This window comes from Hordeum vulgare, chromosome 3H, assembly GCF_904849725.1.
Source record: "Hordeum vulgare subsp. vulgare chromosome 3H, MorexV3_pseudomolecules_assembly, whole genome shotgun sequence".
Taxonomy (NCBI): domain Eukaryota; kingdom Viridiplantae; phylum Streptophyta; class Magnoliopsida; order Poales; family Poaceae; genus Hordeum; species Hordeum vulgare.
This window is the reverse complement of record NC_058520.1, coordinates 283,726,944-283,747,988: the sequence shown is the minus strand read 5'-3', so window position 1 is coordinate 283,747,988 and position 21,045 is coordinate 283,726,944. Positions and strand designations below refer to the sequence as shown.

The 21,045-nt window shown below is 45.3% G+C and overlaps 1 protein-coding gene across 1 annotated transcript in view; it reads left to right on the top strand.

The window, feature by feature from the left end:
* Positions 1–18,067, top strand: part of LOC123443660 (protein MICRORCHIDIA 6-like) — a 46,696-nt gene extending 28,629 nt beyond the window's left edge. The window contains exons 14-19 of the mRNA XM_045120142.1: positions 14,265–14,376; positions 15,504–15,664; positions 15,734–15,801; positions 16,000–16,076; positions 16,596–16,638; positions 17,684–18,067. Of these exons, the coding sequence (XP_044976077.1) occupies positions 14,265–14,376; positions 15,504–15,664; positions 15,734–15,801; positions 16,000–16,076; positions 16,596–16,638; positions 17,684–17,779 (557 nt within the window). The 3' untranslated portion in view covers positions 17,780–18,067. The remainder of the gene's footprint in view (positions 1–14,264; positions 14,377–15,503; positions 15,665–15,733; positions 15,802–15,999; positions 16,077–16,595; positions 16,639–17,683) is intronic.
* Positions 18,068–21,045: the final 2,978 nt, after the last annotated feature.

Sequence of the window (21,045 nt, the reverse complement as noted above, 5' to 3'; positions counted from 1 at the left end):
ATTCCTTTTACTCTTGCCTGTTGGATTATAGAAGCAGTATTGATTGGGTTAGGTTTGCCAGGGTCAAATTGCAGCTGTTTTCTTTCTTGGGAGAAGTAGGCAGGGGAAGGAGTTGGTTTCTTTAGAGGTTGAGCCTGTTCCATTCTCCAAGCTAACCAGATAGCCTTTTGAAGATCAGGTGGTTCATGGCATTGAACATGATGCTGTATTCTGTCACTCAATCCAGAGATGAAGCTGTTCTTGTAATAATCATTGGGCAACACTGGATTATCCCTCCTCATCAAATTCATAGCTTGCTCAAATTTGAGGACATAATCATTAACTGTTCCAGACTGAGAAAGATTGTGAAAGGCTCTTACATTGTCACATACTGAGGTCTTTGAGAATCTGTCTCCCACAAATCTACAGAACCTATACCAAGGTATAGTATTAGCCACCATACCCGTGCCTCTCCACCATTCAATAGCAGGCCCTTTTAGATAAGTAACAACTATTTCAGTCTTCTGCTCAATTGGAGTTCTAGCAGCTTCAAAGTACATTTCTATGGTTTGGATCCAGGAGTCAGTGCCCACTCCATCAAATTCAGGAATATTGTACTTAGCAGGTTTGACTAATGTGAATTGTCTTCTGTTATCTTGACCCATATCCCTTTGTGGGGCTCCTACTCTTCTGTCCAAGTTTGCATTCAGCCCCTCCCTCTGTTCTTGTTCCATCTGAACAACTTGTTGAGTCTGAACAGCTGCAGGTTGCGACTTTGCATCTTGGGGCAGTTGCTTGTCAGCAAAGTGTGGGTGCCTATAAGGGTGTTTGATGCTACCATCAAGGTTGAGTTCTTTACCAGTGTGCTTGTCCACCAGAATGGCAGACCCAACTGTATCAGGAGATTTCAGAGGGTCTTGAATTCTTTGAGCTGGACCTTGTGGTATGTTAGCCACAGCACTAGCTTGAGGCACATCCAGTGGGTTGTGTGGAGCTTCTCTGGGCTTAGGAAAACCAGAAATGAAACTTGAAAGTGAACCCTGGAGATCTGCTAAGGATTTTTGTACTGATTGGAAATTTGCTTGCACATAATCCCTGAACTCCTCAAACTCCACGCGGTCTTGCTCCCTGTTCTTTTGGAGCAACTGAACATCTAGCTGTAGGGAGGTGAACTCCAACTGGTCGGTGGAGGAAGAATCACCTGGACCAGCCATCGGGGAGAAACTACAGAGAGGGTTTAGACTGGCAGGGAGCCAAGTTACCTTTCTGTAGAGAGATCGACAGCCACAAGAGAAGGAATTTTTACGACAGCTTGCGCTGCAACCCGGCCTTTGTGCTGCTGATCCTGCCGCCGCCTGCATCGTCGCCTACGCCACGCCACCAAGTACACCGGATCTGGGTGGGAGGTGGGATTTTATCACACAAGCAGGGAGCTTGTGCAACCACTCACCAACACCAAACCTGTACCGAACATCGCCGCCACCAGCGCCATCGATAGTCACCGCCGCCGCGACCTGAGGGGAGAAGGGGAATTTTACGGCTCCTCCAACCCCATTTCCGCCTCCCGATCGAAGACGCCGCCAAGGAACAAAGGCTCTGATTACCACTTGTCAGACCCTGAAGGTCTAGGAACGATTACACAGAGGATTCAGTGGTGCGTCGATGGGATTTCAGAGGCAAATTGCCGAGAGTAGTTTACATCCAGAGGCACCTAAGCCGGCCAGGAACACTGGCGGTGCAAAGGGGGAAACCCTAACAACAAGACATGAGCTCCACGAGCTAGGATTCATGGCTTTATAGCCTTACAAAGTGCGGTAAAAACTAAAGTAGGCAGTAAGAAAGGTGGCCGACGCTCATCACAGGTGCCGGAAAGGCTACAACGACGAGGGGATGAAGCGGAGCCATCGGATCGTCGATCAACGTCGCCTGTTACATCTGGCACAAGCGAAACGGTACGGGAGCTTCTGAGGCGTTGGATCGACGATGGGCGGTTGCGGTTGCTTGGCGCCTTCTTTTAAATTTGAAAGGCTGCTGGTTCTTCTTCGTTGGGTCCTGACATCTAGCTCAAGTTTGAAGCATCAATGATGTTCAACTCACTCCTCAAATGACAAAATACTTTCTCATCAAGTGGTTAGGTAAAGATATCAGCTAATTGTTTGTCGGTATGAACATGCTTAAGATCTATATCTCCTTTACCAGCATGGTCACGAATGAAATGATGTCGCACTTGAATATGTTTTGTTCGAGAATGTTGCACAGGATTATAGACAATTTTAATAGTAATTGTGCACAGCATGATCCGGCAGCTATATATTCAACTTCGGCAGTAGATAAAGATACCGAGTATTGTTTCTTGGATGACCAGGGCACAAGAGATCTCCCAAGAAATTGACATGTACCCGAGGTGGAATTTCTATCAACCTTGTCTCCGTCATAGTCCGAGTCGGAATAGCCAACAAGATTAAAAGAAGATCCCTTGGGATACCGTATGCCAAAGTTTGGTGTATGTATCAGGTATCTCACTATTCTTTTAACAGCCAATAGATGACTCTCCTTAGGTGCCGCTTAATATCGGGCACACATGCAAACACTCAACATGATGTCAGGACGGGAGGCACATAGATATAGCAATGAACCAATAATCGATCGATAAACCTTTTGATTAACTGGTTTGTCCTCCTTGGTGAGGTCAACTTGTCCACTAGTAGGCATAGGGTTCTCATACCTTTGCACTCTTGCATGTTGAACTTCTTGATCAAGTCCTTGGTGTACTTGGTTTGTGAGATAAATGTACCTTCTATCGATTGTTTGATTTGCAAGCTAAGGAAGAATTTCAGCTCACACATCATTGACATCTCATATTTCTCTGACATCAACTTTCTAAAATTTTCACTAAAATGTGGGTTAGTAGAACCAAAGATAATATTCCACATATATTTGGCATACAAATAGTTCGTCATTAACTCTTTTAGTGAATAAGGTAGCATAAATTTTACTAGTTTCAAAACCCTTTTCAATGAGAAACTTCATTAGACATTTGTACCAACTTTTAGAGGCTTGTTTAAGACCATATAAAGCTTTACGAAGTTTGTAAACATGATTAGCTTTCTTAGGGTTCACAAATCCGGGAGGTTGTTTGACATAAACCTCCTCCTCAATTTCACCATTTAGAAAAGCACTTTTGGTATCCATTTGGTAAAGAGTAATATCATGGTGATTGTCATAAGCGAGAAGAATGCGAATGGCTTCAAGTCTAGCAACGGGAGCATAAGTCTCACCATAGTCCATATCTTCGACTTGCGTGTATCCTTGGGCTACGAGATGCGGCTTGTTACGTACAACTTGTTCATCTTCATCTTGTTCCGAAACACCCATCTTGTACCAATGATGTTTTGCTCACCTTCGGGCTTTTCAACAAGTGTCCGTATTTGATTCCTTTCGAAGTTGTGTAGCTCTTCGTGCATGGCATTCACCCAATCCGGGTCTTGAAGGGCTTCTTCAACCTTCAAAGGCTCAATGCTAGAGATGAAAGAATAATGCTCATAAAAGTTAGCTAAACGAGTTTTAGAGCAAGTGATTCTCCTGGTTTGTATGTCACCGAAGATTTGTTTCAACGGATGATCCTTGTCCACTCTTGCTCGAACTCGTGACAGCTTCTTGTTGGATGGTGGAGCTCCATCATCATCATCATCATCTTGCACGTTGTCGTTGACGGTGTCAACTCCTTGAGGTGGTGGTGAGGAAGGTTGAGGTGGATCATCACGATGTACTTCTTCCTTTTCATCATGTCGTGTACCGCTTGTGGATGCCTCCATGTCGTTTTGTGGTTCGCCTACGCGAAGTAGGAGCTTCCACTTGAATTGATGAAGTACTTTCCTTCACCTCCATGGGACGAATCTTGCCGATAAGTAGATCTTGGATGGCTTTCGAAGGTTCCTTTTCTCCTACATCATTTGGCAATTGTTCGACTTGCGAACCATTAGTCTCATCAAACTTCACATCTACCATCTCTTCAACTTTTCGAGTGAAGCTGTTGTAGACACGGTAAATGTGAGAGTTTGAGCTGTAACCGAGTAGGAAACCTTCTTGAGATTTAGGAGCAAATTTAGCGCGACTATGGTTCTCAACAATATAGCACTTTGAGCCGAATACTCGAAAGTATCCAACTTGGGGTTTGTTACCGGTGAGTAGCTCGTATGCCGTTTTACCGAGAAGCTTGTGTAAGTAGAGTCGGTTTATGGCATGACAAGCTGTTTCCACGGCTTCTGCCCAAAGGTGTCTTGGCGTCTTGTATTCGTCAAGCATCGTTCCGACCATCTCTATGAGAGTCCAGTCCTTCCTCTCAACAACTCCATTTTGTTGAGGTGTGTACGTCGCCGAGAACTCATGTGAGATACCTTCTTCGTCAAGAAAAGTATTCACATTAGTGTTCTTGAACTCCGTTCCGTTATCGCTCCGAACCTTCTTGATCTTCCCTTCAAACTGATTTTGAGCTTTCCGAGCGAAGTTCTTGAAGATCAGTTGTACCTGCGACTTATCAAGAAAGAATACCCACGTAAATCTGAAAAAATCATCAACAATGACTAAACCATAAAAATTTCCACCGAGGCTCTTGTAAGCATTGGGACCGAAAAGATCCATGTGAAGCAGCTCGAGTGGCCTTCTTGTAGTCATGATGTTCTTCACGGGATGACTTTCACCAACTTGCTTTCCTGCTTGGCAAGCGCTACAAAGTCTATCTTTGTCAAAGATAACATCTTTAACATCAAGAATATGATCACCTTTGATAAGCTTGTCGAGATTACGCATACCTACATGTCCTAACCTTCTATGCCATAACCAACCTTTAGAAGATTTTGCAATAAGACATGTACGGGGTTTGTATTTTTTAGAGAAATCGACAATGTATAGATCACCTCTACGAAAACCAGTGAAGACCATGTTATAATTGTCGCTACAAAACACTTGACAGTCAACTTTCTTAAATAGCACATTGAATGTTAGTCTAGATACGGAAAGCAGATTGTAGCCAAGGGATTCAACAAGCATGACATTTTGAATAGAGCTATCATGAGATATGGCCACCTTACCAAGATCAAGTGCCTTACCCTTGGAGTTGTCTCCAAAGGTCACATACCTTCGAGGTCCATGGTTTGGTGTGATCTCATGGAACATGTCTTTATCTCCGGTCATGTGATCGGCGCATCCACTGTCGAGAACCCACTCCTTTCCACCGGCCATGTAGTCTCTAAGGTTCGCCATAAGATTAAGGTTCCTAATGGTCTTCTCATACTCGATGTCAAACCCTTCATCTTCATCGTAGTAGCCATGCTCCACATTGTCGTCGTCGGACAAAATTCCCTCATCATAAGAAACAAGAATTTCATAAGAAATTTGACTATGACAATGTTCATATTTATGCATGCGAATGACATCAAGAATGATATTGTTAATAGTAGTGACATCTTTAGCACCCATGAAGTCACGAAGCTCAAATAGGCATTTATCAAAATTAGGATCGGTTGGCTTCATTTTGTGAAAGGCAATGCATTTGTGGATAATGATATCAAGATTTTTCAAGGAATAATTTGGATATCTTTCCTCTAAGTCTTTCCACAAAGTATGAGCACATTCAAAGTTCTGCAGTTGATTAAGCACATTTCTTGGTAGTCCTCTAATGATTAGATTAACAGTGTTAAGATTACCAAGCATATCAATTTCATCATCATGAGAAGGATGTATGGGATCAATGGGAGGCGCTTAGGATATTCAACATACTTGCGCAAATGGAACTCATCAAATATATCAAGCATTTCATCTTTCCATTGTCTATAATACTCACCATTGAGAATGGGCACTCTACAACTAAAAATTCCGGAACTAGTCACATTCATCTTCCTTCAATGGTGGTTAAACCAAGGTTTTGGAGACCTTGCTCTGATACCAATTGAGGGATCGATAGAAGAGGTGTCTAGAGGGGGCGGGGGTGAATAGACTACTTGCATAAATTAAAATCCTAGCCTTTTCCCAATTTAATGGTTGGCAGATTTTAGCGATTCTAACAAGTCTAGTGCACTCTACACATGCTAGTCAACAAATATGGCAGCGGAAAATAAAGACTTTACACATGTACTAAGGAGTAGAGTTTTGGAAGATCAAACGCGAAGAAGTTGACTGTGCGATTTTTGGCATGTTTCCGATAAGTGGCGCTATCGTACGTCCATGTTAGTGGAGACTTCAACCCACGGAGGGTAACGGCTGCGCAGAGTCCACGGAGGGCTCCACCCACAAGGGGTCCACGAAGAAGCGACCTTGTCTATTCCACCACGGCTTCCGTCCACACATGACTAGCCTCACTCACGGTAGATCTTTACGAAGTAGGCGATCTCCTTGTCCTTACAAACATCTTGGTTCAACTCCACAACACGAAGTAGGAAGCTCCCAAGCGACACCTAACCAATCTAGGATGCACCACCCTCCAAATGGTAATAGATGTGGTAGAATGATGAACTCCTTGCTCTTGTGCTTCAAAGATAGTCTCCTCAACACTAAATCACTCTCTCACAGAATAGGCATGGGTAGGAGAGATTGATTTGGTGGAAAGCAACTTGGGGAGGCTATAAATCAAGTTTCAAACGGATGGATTGGAATATCTTTATCTCAACACATGAGTAGGTGGCTCTCTCTCAGAAAAGTGGTTCTGGCAATGAAGTGTGTGTTCCGAGTGTTTCCTCTACGAATGAGAGGTAGGTGGAGGGGTATATATAGGCAACATCCAAAATCCAACTGTTACACCTAAAGAGACCAACTCGGTGACACCGAAGTCATAAACTCGGTGTTACCGACTTGCACAAAAGGCAAGAACTTTTGAATCTCGGTGAGACCGATATACACAACTCGGTGGAGACGAAAAGGTGGCTAACGGTCAGATGGCCCAACTCGGTGACACCGATACCAAAACTCGGAAATTCTGATTTTGTGCACCGAGGCAACAGAAAGTTGGTCACCTGAGCTCGGTAGCACCGATGCAGAATCGGTTGTACCGAAATGGTAGGTTTGGCTAGGGTTCTGTGTGGGTTGAAAATCGGTAGGGCCGAATCTGAAAACTTGGTGGCATCGATTTTGGATATGTGGATCTGGACAGAAGTGTTTTGTGGGAGAATGACTGAGTATTTTTGGTGGCTATCTGTGAGCATTTGAGCAATCAGTTCATTTTAATACCTCACCCTCTTTTAATAGTATTGGCTTTTCTATGGACTCAAAAGTGATTTCTCATAAATATAAAATGTAGAGTCTTCTTGCTTGAAGCTTGAGTCAATTTTATTTCTTTCTTGTACCAAGGGGCTTCTCCACACAATCATATAGCCAAGGCTCTCTAAGGACTAAACCTGAAATATACTAGGTAAAAGTGTTAGTCCAAGAGACAATGTATGTTGTCATAAATTATCAAAACCATCAAGGGAGCATATTGTGCTTTCACATGTTCGCAAGTTCATCATCATTTTTTTGGACGACATCCTCGTCTTCAGTGAAACCATGGAGGAACATCTCGAGCACCTGCGCATTGTCTTCGAACTCCTTCGGGCGCACTAGCTGTTCGTCAAGGAGTCCAAGTGCAGCTTCGCGTGCGACCACATCGTCTATCTCGGACACGTGATCTCCAAGGATGGGGTGGCCACAGACAGGGAGGAGACGCATGCCATGGAGCATTGGCCAACGCCGACCAACGCAACTGAGCTACAGGGATTCCTGGGCCTCACCGACTATTACAGGAAGTTCGTTCCCCATTACGGCATCATCGCCAAGCCCCTTACTCAGCTGCTTACCAAGAAAGGCTTCATGTGGACCGAGCAAGCTCAAGCTGCTTTTGATCTGCTAAAAAAGGCAATGACGACAACTCCAGTCCTGGCGCTGCCCAACTTCGACAAGCCCTTCGCCATCGAAACGGATGCCTGCGACACCGGGATGGGCGCCGCGTTGGTCCAGGAGGGTCACCCCGTCGCTTTCTTCAGCAAGGCGTTGGGCGTCCGCAACCAGCAGCTGTCCACTTATGAGAAGGAGTTTCTTGCCGTTATGATGGCGGTCGATAAATGGCGCCAATACCTGCAGCGCGGGCCATTCGACATCCTCACCGACCACAAGTCGCTGTGCAATTTGGGGGAGCAACACCTGGAGACAGAGTTGCAGCGCAAGGCCATGGCGAAGCTTGTCGGCCTCCAATTTAGGTTTCAGTAGAAGCATGGCCTGGACAACGGCGCCGCAGACGCTCTCTCTCGGGTGGGCAAGCAGCTGGACCTCAACGCCCTGTCGACCTGCCAGCCTGCGTGTATCGAGGAAGTCTTTAACTCCTACACCACGGACGCCGACGCGCAGAAACGTCTCCAGCAACTCGCCATCTCCAGCCCTGACGCGGACGGCTACAAGCTGCATTGGGGCGTCATCCGGCGCGTCGACTGCATCTGGATCGGCGCCAACACCGCGTTGCGCACCAAGCTCATTGCCGCCCTACACAACATCGCGGGGGTGGCCACTTGGGTTCTATAGCGACCTACCAGCGAGTGCGCAAGCACTTCGACTGGCGCAGGATGAAGCGCGACATCGGGGAATTCGTGCAACAGTGCGCGACCTGCCAGCAGGCCAAGCACGAGCACTCCAAGCCGACTGGACTTTTGGCACCCTTGCCCGTGCCAACGGCTCCCTAGGAGGATCTGACCACGGACTTCGTGGAGGGATTGCTCTTCTCCGAGGGATTCGACACCATCATGGTGGTTATCGATTGCTTCACCAAGTTCGCCCACTTCATCCCTCTGTGACTCCCGTTTCAAGCTCAGCAGGTGGCACGAGCGTTCTGGGACAACGTCGTCAAGCTACACGGCATTCCCTCCTCCATCGTCTCCAATCGCGACAAGGTCTTCACCAGCAACCTGTGGCGAGAGCTGCTCACCGGAGCAGGCACTAAGCTGCTCTACTCCACCGCGTACCACCCACAGCCGACGGCCAGAGCGAGCACGTCAACCAGTGCATGGAGATGTATCTCCATTGCGGTGTGCACGACGCACCACGACGCTGGCGTCCTTGGCTGCCCATGGCAGAATTCTGGTACAACTCCACCTTCCATTCTTCCCTGAACTGCACCCCCTTCAAGGCTCTGTATGGCAAGGATGCAAATCTGGGGGCGATGGCAACATGGCCGGTTGAGACGCCTGCGGGAGATGACATGGATTGGGAGGCGCACACCGCGCGGATTCGAGCACAGCTGGAACGAGCTCAATGCCGATTCAAGAAGCAAGCGGATCGCAATCGAACATAGCGTCATTTCGAGGTGGGGGAGCAAGTCCTTCTGAAGCTGGAGCCATATGTTCTGCAGTCCGTCGTCAGCCGCCCCTGCGCCAAGCTATCATTCAAGTTCTTCGGGCCTTACACCGTGCTAGAGAAGATCGGGCCATTGGCGTACAAGCTGGATCTTCCAGAAGCCAGCAGAATGCATCCCGTCTTCCACGTATCCCAGCTGAAGCCTTTCATGCCGGATTACACGCCAGTCTTCGCCGAGCTACTAAGTGTTCCGGACCTGTCTACTGCGGCCATGGAGCCAACATGGATCCTGGAGCGGCGCATGACCAAGAGGGGGAAAGTCGCGATCGTGGAGCTCAAGGTCCAGTGGGGTGCGGGCACAAATTCAGTCATGACCTGGGAAGATTACAACGTGTTGCGACAACGCTTTCCGACGGCGACCATCTGGGACAATGAAGACCAAGGCGTACAAGATGAAGACACTGCTTAAGGAGGGGAGAATGTCACACCTGGCCACACCTGGCAGGTGTGACCTGGCATGCCAGTTGGCACAGCTGTTAGGTGGTGTGTGTGTGTGGTTATATACAGCTTGTGGCATGGATGGGCATGTTGTAGTTGAACTATCTGAACCTACCTAAGATTCCTCTACTTCCACACCTACTGTTCTCTCTAAAGCCTCATCCCGCTGCTCTCCTCTCGTTCTCATCGCCTTCGATCTCTGCACGCGCGCGAGGTGGTGGGGCAGTACGAAGGGACCTGGTGGCTGGCGATGGCTTGGCTAAGAGGAGTCTCGGCTGGCGCGGGAAGACGAGTGCGGCTGCGGGAGCTGCTGTTGCTGTGCGTGAGGAAGCAGACGAGCTGCTGTTGCTGGGCGGGAGGAAGCAGAGGAGGTGCAGCTGGCTGTGGTTGCTGACTCTGCTACTTCTTCTCTCGGTTACTGATTGCTGCAGATTGGTAAAGGAAGGAGAGGTGACGAGCTGCTGCTGTTCTGAATTGCATTGCTGCTGCTTGTTGTTGCTTTGCCTTTGCTGCTACTGCTGTTCTGCTGGAGTAGGGTGCAGCTGTGTGCTGGTGGCTGGTGCTGGTCTGCTGTGCTCACTGCTGCTGTTTGCAGGGGAAGGAGGAATAGGCTGTTGTTGCTGCTTGCACTTGAGTGCTGCTGTGTGCTGTTGCTGCTGGAGCTGCTGCTGGGCATCTGAGTTGCTGGTTTTGCTGCTACTGTAAGTCGATGAGGTGTTGTGTGTTGGAGCTGCTGCTGTTGATTGCAGAGGAGAAGAGCTTGAGGGGGAGAGCCTCATGCTCAAGGCGAGGCTCTTCCTGATGGAGCAGGAGGTCGGCAAGGGATGCCGTCTTGTGACCATCGAGGCGCGTTTTGCAGGGCCGACCGATGGTGTTGCTGGCAGCGCCAAGAATGCTGTTATTCTGGAGGAGATGGCCGATACCATAGATGCGGTTGGTGCTCACCATGCAGTCATCGACTATCTAGGGAATGATGACATGAGAAGGGGTGATGTGGAGCTAGAGAAGAGTGGTGAGGGAAGTGTAGAGAAGGCCAGTGCAGGGTCAGAGAAGGAATACAACATGACTGTAGCAGAGGTTGAGAGGCTTACGGAGGAATTGAAAAGCCTCAAGAGGAAGGTGGAGGAAACAGTTGAGGGGGCGACACCTGAGAAGGATGCTCAGACCGTTAAGTTGAGGGCTGAGGTGGAGGAGCTTCATGCTTTCATATCACAGCTCCAAACCGCAGGCTTGGATGCTCGCTAAGGAGACTGTGCTCACTGGACCTCCATTGATGAAGACAATCAGGAAAATGCATCTCTTGCTGCTAATGAGAATGGTCCAAAATGGGTTCTAGACTCTGGAGCATATAGGCATGTTGTGGGCAAATCCTGCGTGTTCGTGTCTTACAATAGGCATCATCCTTCTCACACGGGCACTATACAAACTGCTGATGACACAAAACAGCATGCCATTGTGGTTGGTACAGTAAAGTGTACTCCGACCATCTCCCTATCCTCAGTTTTACATGTGCCAGCTTTTCCTGTCAATTTGGTCTCTTTCACTGCTTTCATTGATCAAATAGATGGCCGTGTGATCCTTGACAAATTCGGTTGCGAGATTCAGGAGCGACTAACGAGGCAAACAGTGGGACTGGCACTAGGCGTAGGGGGCTCTGGTATATGGACCAGGGGGTGCAACTAGGATTGATTTGTGCCGCGACCATGGAGGACAAGGAGAAGCAAGCGATGATCCATCACTGTAGGATGGGGCATGTCTCGTTTGATAAGATGAGTGAATATTTTCGGATGTTATGTGTGGAATAGGCAATGGCAAGCTGACATGTGATGCTTGCGAGTATGCAAAACACACAAGAGCTACATATGTAAGTACGGGGCTTAGGAGCATATCTCTTTTTATGCTCATTCATTCGGATGTATGGAAGAGCCAAGTTGTGTCAGTGAATGGAATGAGTACTTTGTTACCTTTATTGACTGCTATACTCGTATGACTTGGATTTGCTTGATGCGTCACAAGGATGAGGTGTTCAGCTGCTTTCAAAATCTCCATGTCTTGGTGAAGAAACTTTAAGAGCAGGTGCAGGTGATCAGGACGGACAATAGCACAGAGTAGAGTATGTGAACAACACCTTTGGAGCCTTCTTGTCTGACCAAGGGATTCTTGATCAAACTTCTTGTCCGGACCCCCGCCCCCTCGAATGGAGTGGCAGGAAGGAAAAATTGACATATTTTTTTAGGTTGCTCGGTCGTTGATGCCTACCATGAATGTGCCCAAGTTCTTGTGGAGTGAAGCAGTTAGGACAACCACATACTGATCAACCGGATACCTTCAAGGATACACGGCATGAAATCGCCGTGTGAATTGCTGTTTGGAGAAAATAAGTTTGTTGTTCCCCACAAGTTGTTTGGCATTACCTGTTTTGTTCGTGATCACCAACCTTCTGTTGGGAAGCTATATCAGCGGGCAGTGAAGTGTATTTTTCTAGGCTATCCTTTGAGTCAGCAGGGGTACAAATGTTGATGTCCTTTTGAGAAACGCCGATTTTTAAGTATGGACGTCACTTTCAAGGAGTCTGAGCCATTCTATGGTGGGCCGACAAATCTAAGTCTGTTGTTTGCAGAGCTTGACCACTTAAACTGTGTGCAGGATGGTAAAGAGGGGGAGAAGACTGTATCTCATTCTCAGGATGATTCTGTGGGCACTAACACTGATGAGGATGTACATGTTCAAGTCCAGCCAATTGTGGGTACAATTTCGGTTGGTGCTCCAACTGATGTGCAGGTCCAGGTTCAGCCAACAGTGGGTTCCATTCAGATTGGTAATCTCTGTCTCCCTGTTCGAGATTGGTGACAGGAGATTCCCCTAGTGTACTTTCGACGGCAGCCACAAGTGCCACAAGTGCATAGCTCATCTGATACACATCTGGTATATTCACGGCGGCAGCCACAAGTGCATAGCTCATCTGACACACATCTGGTATATTCACGACGGCAACCACACGTGCAGGGGGAGCAGCCAGTGCAAGGGGAGCAACAGGGCAGTGATGCAAGCTCATCTGACACAGTGGAACTGTCTATTGCGTTGCGAAAGGGGGCACGTGAAGCGGCACAGAAGGCTTTACCACCTGATGTTTTTGATGATCATGACATTGAAAATTTGGTGTCTTATGAGGCTTTGTCTCCTTCCTATATGGCGTTTGTTGCCTCTCTTCAAACTGTGTCACTCCCAAAGGATTGGAAGACTGCAAAGCAAGATCTGAAGTGGTGTGAAGCGATGATAGAAGAGTTGGAAGCATTGAGGAAAAACGAAACGTGGGTGCTAACCACATTGCCGGCAGAAAAGTAAGCGTGAAGTAGAATCCCGAGGGGAAAGTGGAACGGTATAAGGCCAGATTGGTTGCCAAAGGATATAGTCAAACTTATGGAATTGACTATGACGAGACGTTTGCTCCTGTGGCAAAGATGAACACAGTAAGGATATTGGTTTCTTGTGCTGCAAACTTTGGGTGGAAGTTGCATCAACTAGATGTCAAGAATGCCTTCTTGCATGGTGAGTTGCAGGAAGAAGTGTACATGGAGATACCACCAGGTTTTGGTACTTCAGAGACCACGGAGAAGGTATGCAGACCGAAGAAATCCTTGTATGGACTGAAGCAATCACCGAGGGCATGGATTGATAGATTCAGGCGTGTTGTTCGTGGTATGGGGTATGGTCAGTGTAACGGTGACCACACGGTGTTCTACATACACTCTGATCGGAAGATCACCATTCTTACAGTTTATGTGGATGACATTATCATCACTGGAGATGATAAGAAGGAAATATAGAGATTGAAAGGGTGTCTGGGGAAGGAGTTTGAGGTAAAGGATTTGGGTAATTTAAAATACTTCCTTGGTATTGAATTGGCTCGGACAGAGAAGGGAATATCTTTGTGCCAACGGAAATACATCTTAGATCTCTTGAGTGACATGGGCATGATGGGATGTCGTGCAACCCCTACTTAGATTGAACAAAATCATCAAGTGACAACACAATCAGGAGAGCTGGTGAATAAGGAAGATTATCAGAAACTGGTTGGGAGGTTATTGTACTTGTGTCATAGTAGGCCTGACATTACGTATGACGTGGGTGTGGTGAGCAGATACATGCATGAACCAAAGGAGTGGGCATCTTGATATTGTGCATAGAATTCTGAGATACAGCCTAAACTGTGAAGTGTATGCTATTTAAACATGTACATTTTGTTCTTTTTGTGTGAGACACATGCACCCCTGATATCGCAGGCGTATATCAAATTGGTACATATGCATGTAAACACCATCATTCTTGTCATAACTTTTTGTAGTGGGAAAAGAGTAGAGATAGGGAGTAGATTTAAGTGGGTGGAGATGATGAGCATTTGCCTTTTACTTAGTGTCCTATGCAAAATATAGAAGAAACATTGTGCATATCTTTTATTCCGTTGGTATTTTCAGGTATTCTTGATGCGAGTTTCATCAAACCTACTCACGACAAGCAGGACTTTGAGAAGTCAGTCCTTTATCAAAGGCTCGAGAATCGTTTAAAAGAAATGACTTATGAATACTGGTAAAGCTTTTTTCTTTCGGATTTTTTTGCAACAGTAACAGTAACTTCGTTACATTTCTAATCTACAATAGACCCACACAAATATTATCTCATCACGCTAGCAGGTGTGCCCTGTTGTGGATCATTCGGCCAAATCATTTAATCAAAAATTTGTCACTCGTTAGTCCACACATGCTGTTTGATCAAGAACCATAAGGCTGAGCATATTGTGGGACCTTAGGGTAGTGCTGATAGTCTTGGTGTTCTTGCCATTTACTGGATAGTCCATACCTTTTTTCTTTGATGTCGTCTGCTGGCAGCATACTTGTGATGTTAATTGGGTGCACTCACTAGGTCCTGAGTTTGCCATTCAAAATGTTAAAAAAGCATCCCATATGATTTGACAACACTTACACAACATGCATATAAGACTTAAATTTTGATCCAGTTTTTTCAGCAAAAAACTTCTGTTTTATTGCAGTATGAAATCAGAACTGTGCTTCTGTTACAATTGCAGAAGCATGTCTTGAAAAGAGCCATCACAGGCATGCAAAATGACGTAAGAAAATATTTGCGATGCTGTACCTACTGTGAATGTGTGCTGGGCATGAGAACCCTGCGAACCACTGTAGTGCATGAACTGTAGCATTGCTGCACTAGCAACAGCAAGAGGTTTAGTTTGTTGATCGCTGTAGGAAGTTACCGATTTTGAGTTAACTGGATGGCCTGAGATAAGAACATGAGTGAAGATTGGATTGTCATGTCCAGTCATGACTGCATTGTACTTGTGAGTAATTAGCCTTTTCCTCACAAAATTCCTCTCTTCCATCTATGGCCTGCTGCTCTGCGTTCTAGTACTTTAACCCTGAATCGTGCGCCTATTGATTCCCTCCTTGTTTTACCTAAGATCTGAGTTTACTTCGTAACTTGTAAAAGCTGAATACTATCTCATTTGAGATATATTAACTAGGTAACTGCTAGTTGTTAACCGCATCCTCCTTGAACTTTTACGCGTTTGTTGTGATAAATGAATATGACTACTGTTTGTTTTTTCTATTGATATGTGGGTGTTTGTTTTGTCCTTGTCATGCTTTTTTGGGTGGCTTACTGTCATCCGAATTTCATGCTTGAACTAATCATTTTTGTAGGGGCCTGCATTGCCATCGCCTTGGTTATGATAACAAGTCATTACCTAAAGCATCCCGTGCACTTTATCGTGCTAAGCAGGCGGGCACTGGTAGTTCCCCAGCAAGTGTTCCGCATCAGTTACTGACTGCTGATGTTCCAACAAGCAGCTGTGCACAGAGTAGTGAGTAGTCCATCTTTCTGCAGTCACTTATCAAAACTATCTGGTTAATGTTTTTCTGATTTTTAACAGGCATGGGACAGAAGAGAAATTTTGATGCCCTCGGAGTCATCAGCGACATAAATAATCACCAGACGAAGGCAAGGGAGACTAGTAGCATGGGCATTATCTTTTCTGTCTGGTTACCCATACCCACACACTGCACGCGCGCACGCACACGCTATACACCGCAAAGCTTATTCTTTTGGTCCGCTTAGAAGCACATATTGATATTGAACATCTTCAAAATACCATTAGTGTCCTTACATGGCTGATTTGTTGTTGGCTTTCTTTGACAGCATCGGGATGCTATTCAACGAAAACGGTTTCATGAATACAAGACCTTGACACTTGAAAATGACAAATTGCGAGATGAGTAAGTACAATACAGAGTTTGATAAGGAACACCTACAGAGTTTGTCACGTCAATATATGCATTTTGTACATCTTTTTGTTTTAGCCATTGTAGTTTCTTTGTTTGTTAAGGAGCATCTACAGAGTTCGAAGCAGTTTAGAGGGTGTTTGGTTGGGCTTACTTGGCTTTCTCACTTTGGCTCTTTTGGCTTATAAGGTGCTTTAGAGATGATATAAGCCAAAAAAGCAGAAGTGAAAAAGCCATGTAAAAGCCCAACCACCCCCTTAGGAAAGCATTTTCCCACATGCAATTTATCTGTTACTGCTGATGTTGTTAACGCGGAATATGAATAGTATATGTGATGAGGATTATCAGTTGTTCGTATATCTAGGTACCATGTTTCTATTAGTAATATCAGGGTTGTATGAAAACAAATATGTATGTAACATCAGAACAAGAAGTTGCAGCTTCTTCAAAGTAAACATGCTATGCAGCATTTGGCAATTCTAGTGTTAACAATTTACTTTTCTGAATTTTCAGATGCTTACAATACGAGGAATCAGAGAAGCAACTTGTTGAGAAGGTATTATTATCTTGTGTGCAAGTAAAGTAGTACCTCTTACTGTTGTTCCATGTGTGCAAACGATGAGGTAAAGCATGTGAAATGTCTATAATGGTTAAGATTGTTTTCAGCCCTTCGCATTCAGCAGGAGACATAAATTGCTCCTCTGAGGTGAATCAGGGTTTTTGATTCTGGAGCTCGCTCAGAAATCAGAGGGTGCTGAGGGGAATCCTTTTTTTTATTTTTTTACTTTTTTCCAGTCGAAACATTGGTTTTCGAAGATCAGTTTTTTCAGATTTACACTTTACTTTCCGTGTGAGTTGACATTGAAGTTTTTCAAATTTTGGACTTGCTTGCATCTGTTGCCAACATAAGCAAATGACCTGTGGGACATTGAGAGGTGATAGATTCATTTGATCACATTAATGTCCAGAACTCGAAATTACCTTCTGCCTACTGTTATTTTGAATTTGCCTTGCCAACTGTCTCTAATGTCTACCCGTGGGACATTGAGAGGTGACATAGATTCATTTGATCACATTACCTTCTGCCTACTGTTATTTTGAATTTGTCTTGCCAACTGTCTCTAATGTCTACCTGTGGGATATTGAGAGGTGACATAGATTCATTTGATCACATTAATGTCCAGAACTCGAAATTACCTTCTCCCTACTGTTATTTTGAATTGCCTTGCCTACTGTCTCTAATGTCTATGAATGCTTGGTTTTCGATGGAACCAAACTTCCTGCAATATGTACTTTGTCCAAACTTCAAGAAATCAACCATTCTTGTAAAGTTCAGCCACATCATTTTATGTGTTATCTTTAGAGCTCGACATTTTAGATAAATTTGGCAATCATGAGTTACATTTTAATCTTTGGTTGGTGCCCTTGTACATTCCTATGTGTTATCTTTGAAGCTCGATATTTTAGATAAATTTGGCAATCTTGAGTTACATTTTAATCTTTGGTTGGTGCCCTTGTACATTCCTATGTGTTATCTTTAGAGCTCAACATTTTAGAGAACTGGTTGATATAACAAAAGAATACTGTGATCGTGCTTTTAGGAACAAAAGCTCCGGTATCAAATTGCGAAGGAAACAAAGAAGTACGAGGGATTATTAGAAGAGCTCAAAATATTAGATGTGAAGTTAGAGACATAGTGAACAGTTTTTCTTTTCACTTGTCCACCATGGTAACCCAGCTTGGTTCTTGGCTGACTCTATTTGAAGGATACTCGTGCTGATTGTGTTATGTACTAGCTGTGATTATGGGAAGAGATGGTCCCATTGACGAGCAATATCTTCTGGCTTCCCTTCACTGCGTAGAGATGTACAATTTTGACACACTAATCTTTGTAGGGAACCTTATGTTGAAATATATGCATGTATATAGGTTGTAGAAGTATGTCTACCATGTAATTTCATTGTATAATAAAGATTTCACGAAAATGTTGCTTCTATTTGTCATGATTCTGAAGTCTCTGAATATTGCTGAAGAACGCACAGTTCGGTTATGAAAATCAGGCTCTGGTTCAATGACACCAACAAACAACTCTTTGTGACGTCTCTTTTCCTCTCTCAGAAGTTCTTTTGCTTTATCAACTTTACCTCACTTTCTCTCTGAACTAATGTGCCGTGGAGGAAAGCTGCCCTCACTACCTTTAGGTGCGATTAGAGGTCCTCCTTGGAAAAGACCTAGCCGCGGCCACCCACCATAGATCGGCCCCCTCCTTTGGCCGGTGTCGGGAGGGGTTGGGAACTTGATCTATGAGTAGAGTTCCTAATAATAGTAGTGTTTTCGTTAGATTGGTTTATGGTTTTGGTAGTCTTCTTCTTCTTTGGAGATGGCGTTATCTACAATAAGTAATATTCATCGCTTCGTTCGATGACGAGATCTCCTTTCCAATAAGTAATATTCATCCCTTCGTTCGACGACGAGATCTCCTTTCCGACGTCACTGGTGGTGTTGGAAGGTTAAACTTATCTAGATATGGTCCTTCAGATCTTGCTTTTTAGATTGGTTTTGGATTTTTTTTCTTATGGTCGCCGCGAGGAGGGTTGTCCTCGCAATATTGGTCACGACTGCTATGTTCTTGACAATGATGATTTGTACTCTCGGGTCCCACCGACATAGACATGGCTGTTTGGTTTTTTGTCCTTGAAAACAGATGCTGGTACTCTTGTCGATGTTGGTTGATTATTTCCAATAAAGCCCTTGAGAAAGGGCTCAAAACTTCTGAAAATGAGCGTGTGGGGGAAATCTGAGTATGACTAAGGAACCGGGTGCATGGGAATAAAAATCCCTTATTTAATGGCTACGTGTGTGCATCATAGCCTTGGCACTGCGGTTTAAATTAAAACTATGGGAGAACCCTCTGTTGGTATTTACAAATTTGTGGTTTGATGCCTTCATTATTTTCCTTCGTCTGCCATCGGAAAAGTACAAGATTATGTCATGAAAGAAGAAAGAGTTTGAAGATCTTGAAGATTTGCTTGTTCCTTTTAGAATTTATTTTGTATTCGTTGTTGTCAGCTCATATATCTATATCACGTACAATTCGCTACTATAAATATATCATGGCATTGATTGTAAAAAAAACCTTATCTCACTTTCATTTACCTTTTGTGATGCTATGCTTGTGATATAAAGCCAACTAGGTGTAATATACTACTCCCTCCGTTCAAAAAATAAGTGACTAAAAAATGACTCAACTTTGTACTAATTTTAGTGCAAAGTTGAGTCATTTTTGAATCACTTATTTTGGGACGGAGGGAGTATATCATTAATCTTCCTAGGATTGGAGGCCTCACAATCAATGTCCATGGACGATAACGATCGAATGTCCATGAATGATATCAAGGATGACAGGTGGCCTTATGACCGGTAAGCTCCCTGAGGTGCAATGCTCAGGAGCCCCCTTTTGACGCTGAAGCGGCCCCCATCTTGTTCTACTGATTGTGGCCCTGGGAAGCCGCGAGGCCTCCCCAGGTCCTGCGACGGGGCGTCGTACACTGGCCGGAGCCCCCAAGCGCGCGCGCGCGGGGGGGGGGGGGGTAGATCGCCCGAAGATGCAAGCAAGGCAAGATGGCAGGTCGCCGAATGGGTGCAACAGAAGTTATAGAGACATGAGTGAAAGATATGATGGGCAGGGGTGTGCCGAGAACACTGTAAGTTCCTGCGGTCAGCAGGCGCTCCTTAGAGCAGTGAACCCAAAAAATTACCCCTCATAGCTTCTTCGCATGAGAGGGACGTCTCCTGAGGCCCGTCCCTCGGCGCGTGCACCAGCTCCGTGGTTGCCGCGGGTGGCCCACGCCACTTGTGCCTTGTTGCTTCATTTGACTTGTCCTCTTGAGGCATGGGGCCCGGTCCTTCGCAGTTCCTCCGCGGGGCGGCGGCTGGCGTCATGCCCCGCGGCCTGGGGGCGCTCGAGGCCTCCAGGGCGTCCCTTACTCCTGAGGAGAATAGGCGCCCGGGGTGGATGCTTGAGGCTCTTCTTCGTCGAGAGGGTCAGGTGGCATCGCATACTCTGGTACGTAATGTTGGAATTATGCCTTAGAGGCAATAATAAATGTATAGTTATTATTATAATTCCTGTATCAAGATAATGGTTTATTATCCATGCTATAATTGTATTGAATGAAGACTCTTTTACATGTGTGGATACATAGACAAAACACCGTCCCTAGCATGCCTCTAGTTGGCTAGCCAGTTGATCGATGATAGTCAGTGTCTTCTGATTATGAACAAAGTGTTGTTGCTTGATAACTGGATCACGTCATTAGGAGAATCATGTGATGGACTAGACCCAAACTAATAGACGTAGCATGTTGATCGTGTCATTTTGTTGCTACTGTTTTCTACGTGTCAAGTATTTATTCCTATGACCATGAGATCATATAACTCACTGACACCGGAGGAATACTTTATGTGTATCAAACGTCGCAACGTAACTGGGTGACTATAAAGATGCTCTACATGTATCTCCGAAGGTGTTAGTTGAGTTAGTATGGATCAAGACTGGGATTTGTCACTCCGTGTGACGGAGAGGTATCTCGGGGCCCACTCGGTAATACAACATCACACACAAGCCTTGCAAGCAATGTGACTTAGTGTAAGTTACGGGATCTTGTATTACGGAACGAGTAAAGAGACTTGCCGGTAAACGAGATTGAAATAGGTATGCGGATACCGACGATCGAATCTCGGGCAAGTAACATACCGAAGGACAAAGGGAATGACATACGGGATTATACGAATCCTTGGCACTGAGGTTCAAACGATAAGGATCTTCGTAGAATATGTAGGATCCAATATGGGCATCCAGGTCCCGCTGTTGGATATTGACCGAGGAGTCTCTCGGGTCATGTCTACATAGTTCTCGAACCCGCAGGGTCTGCACACTTAAGGTTTGACGTTGTTTTATGCG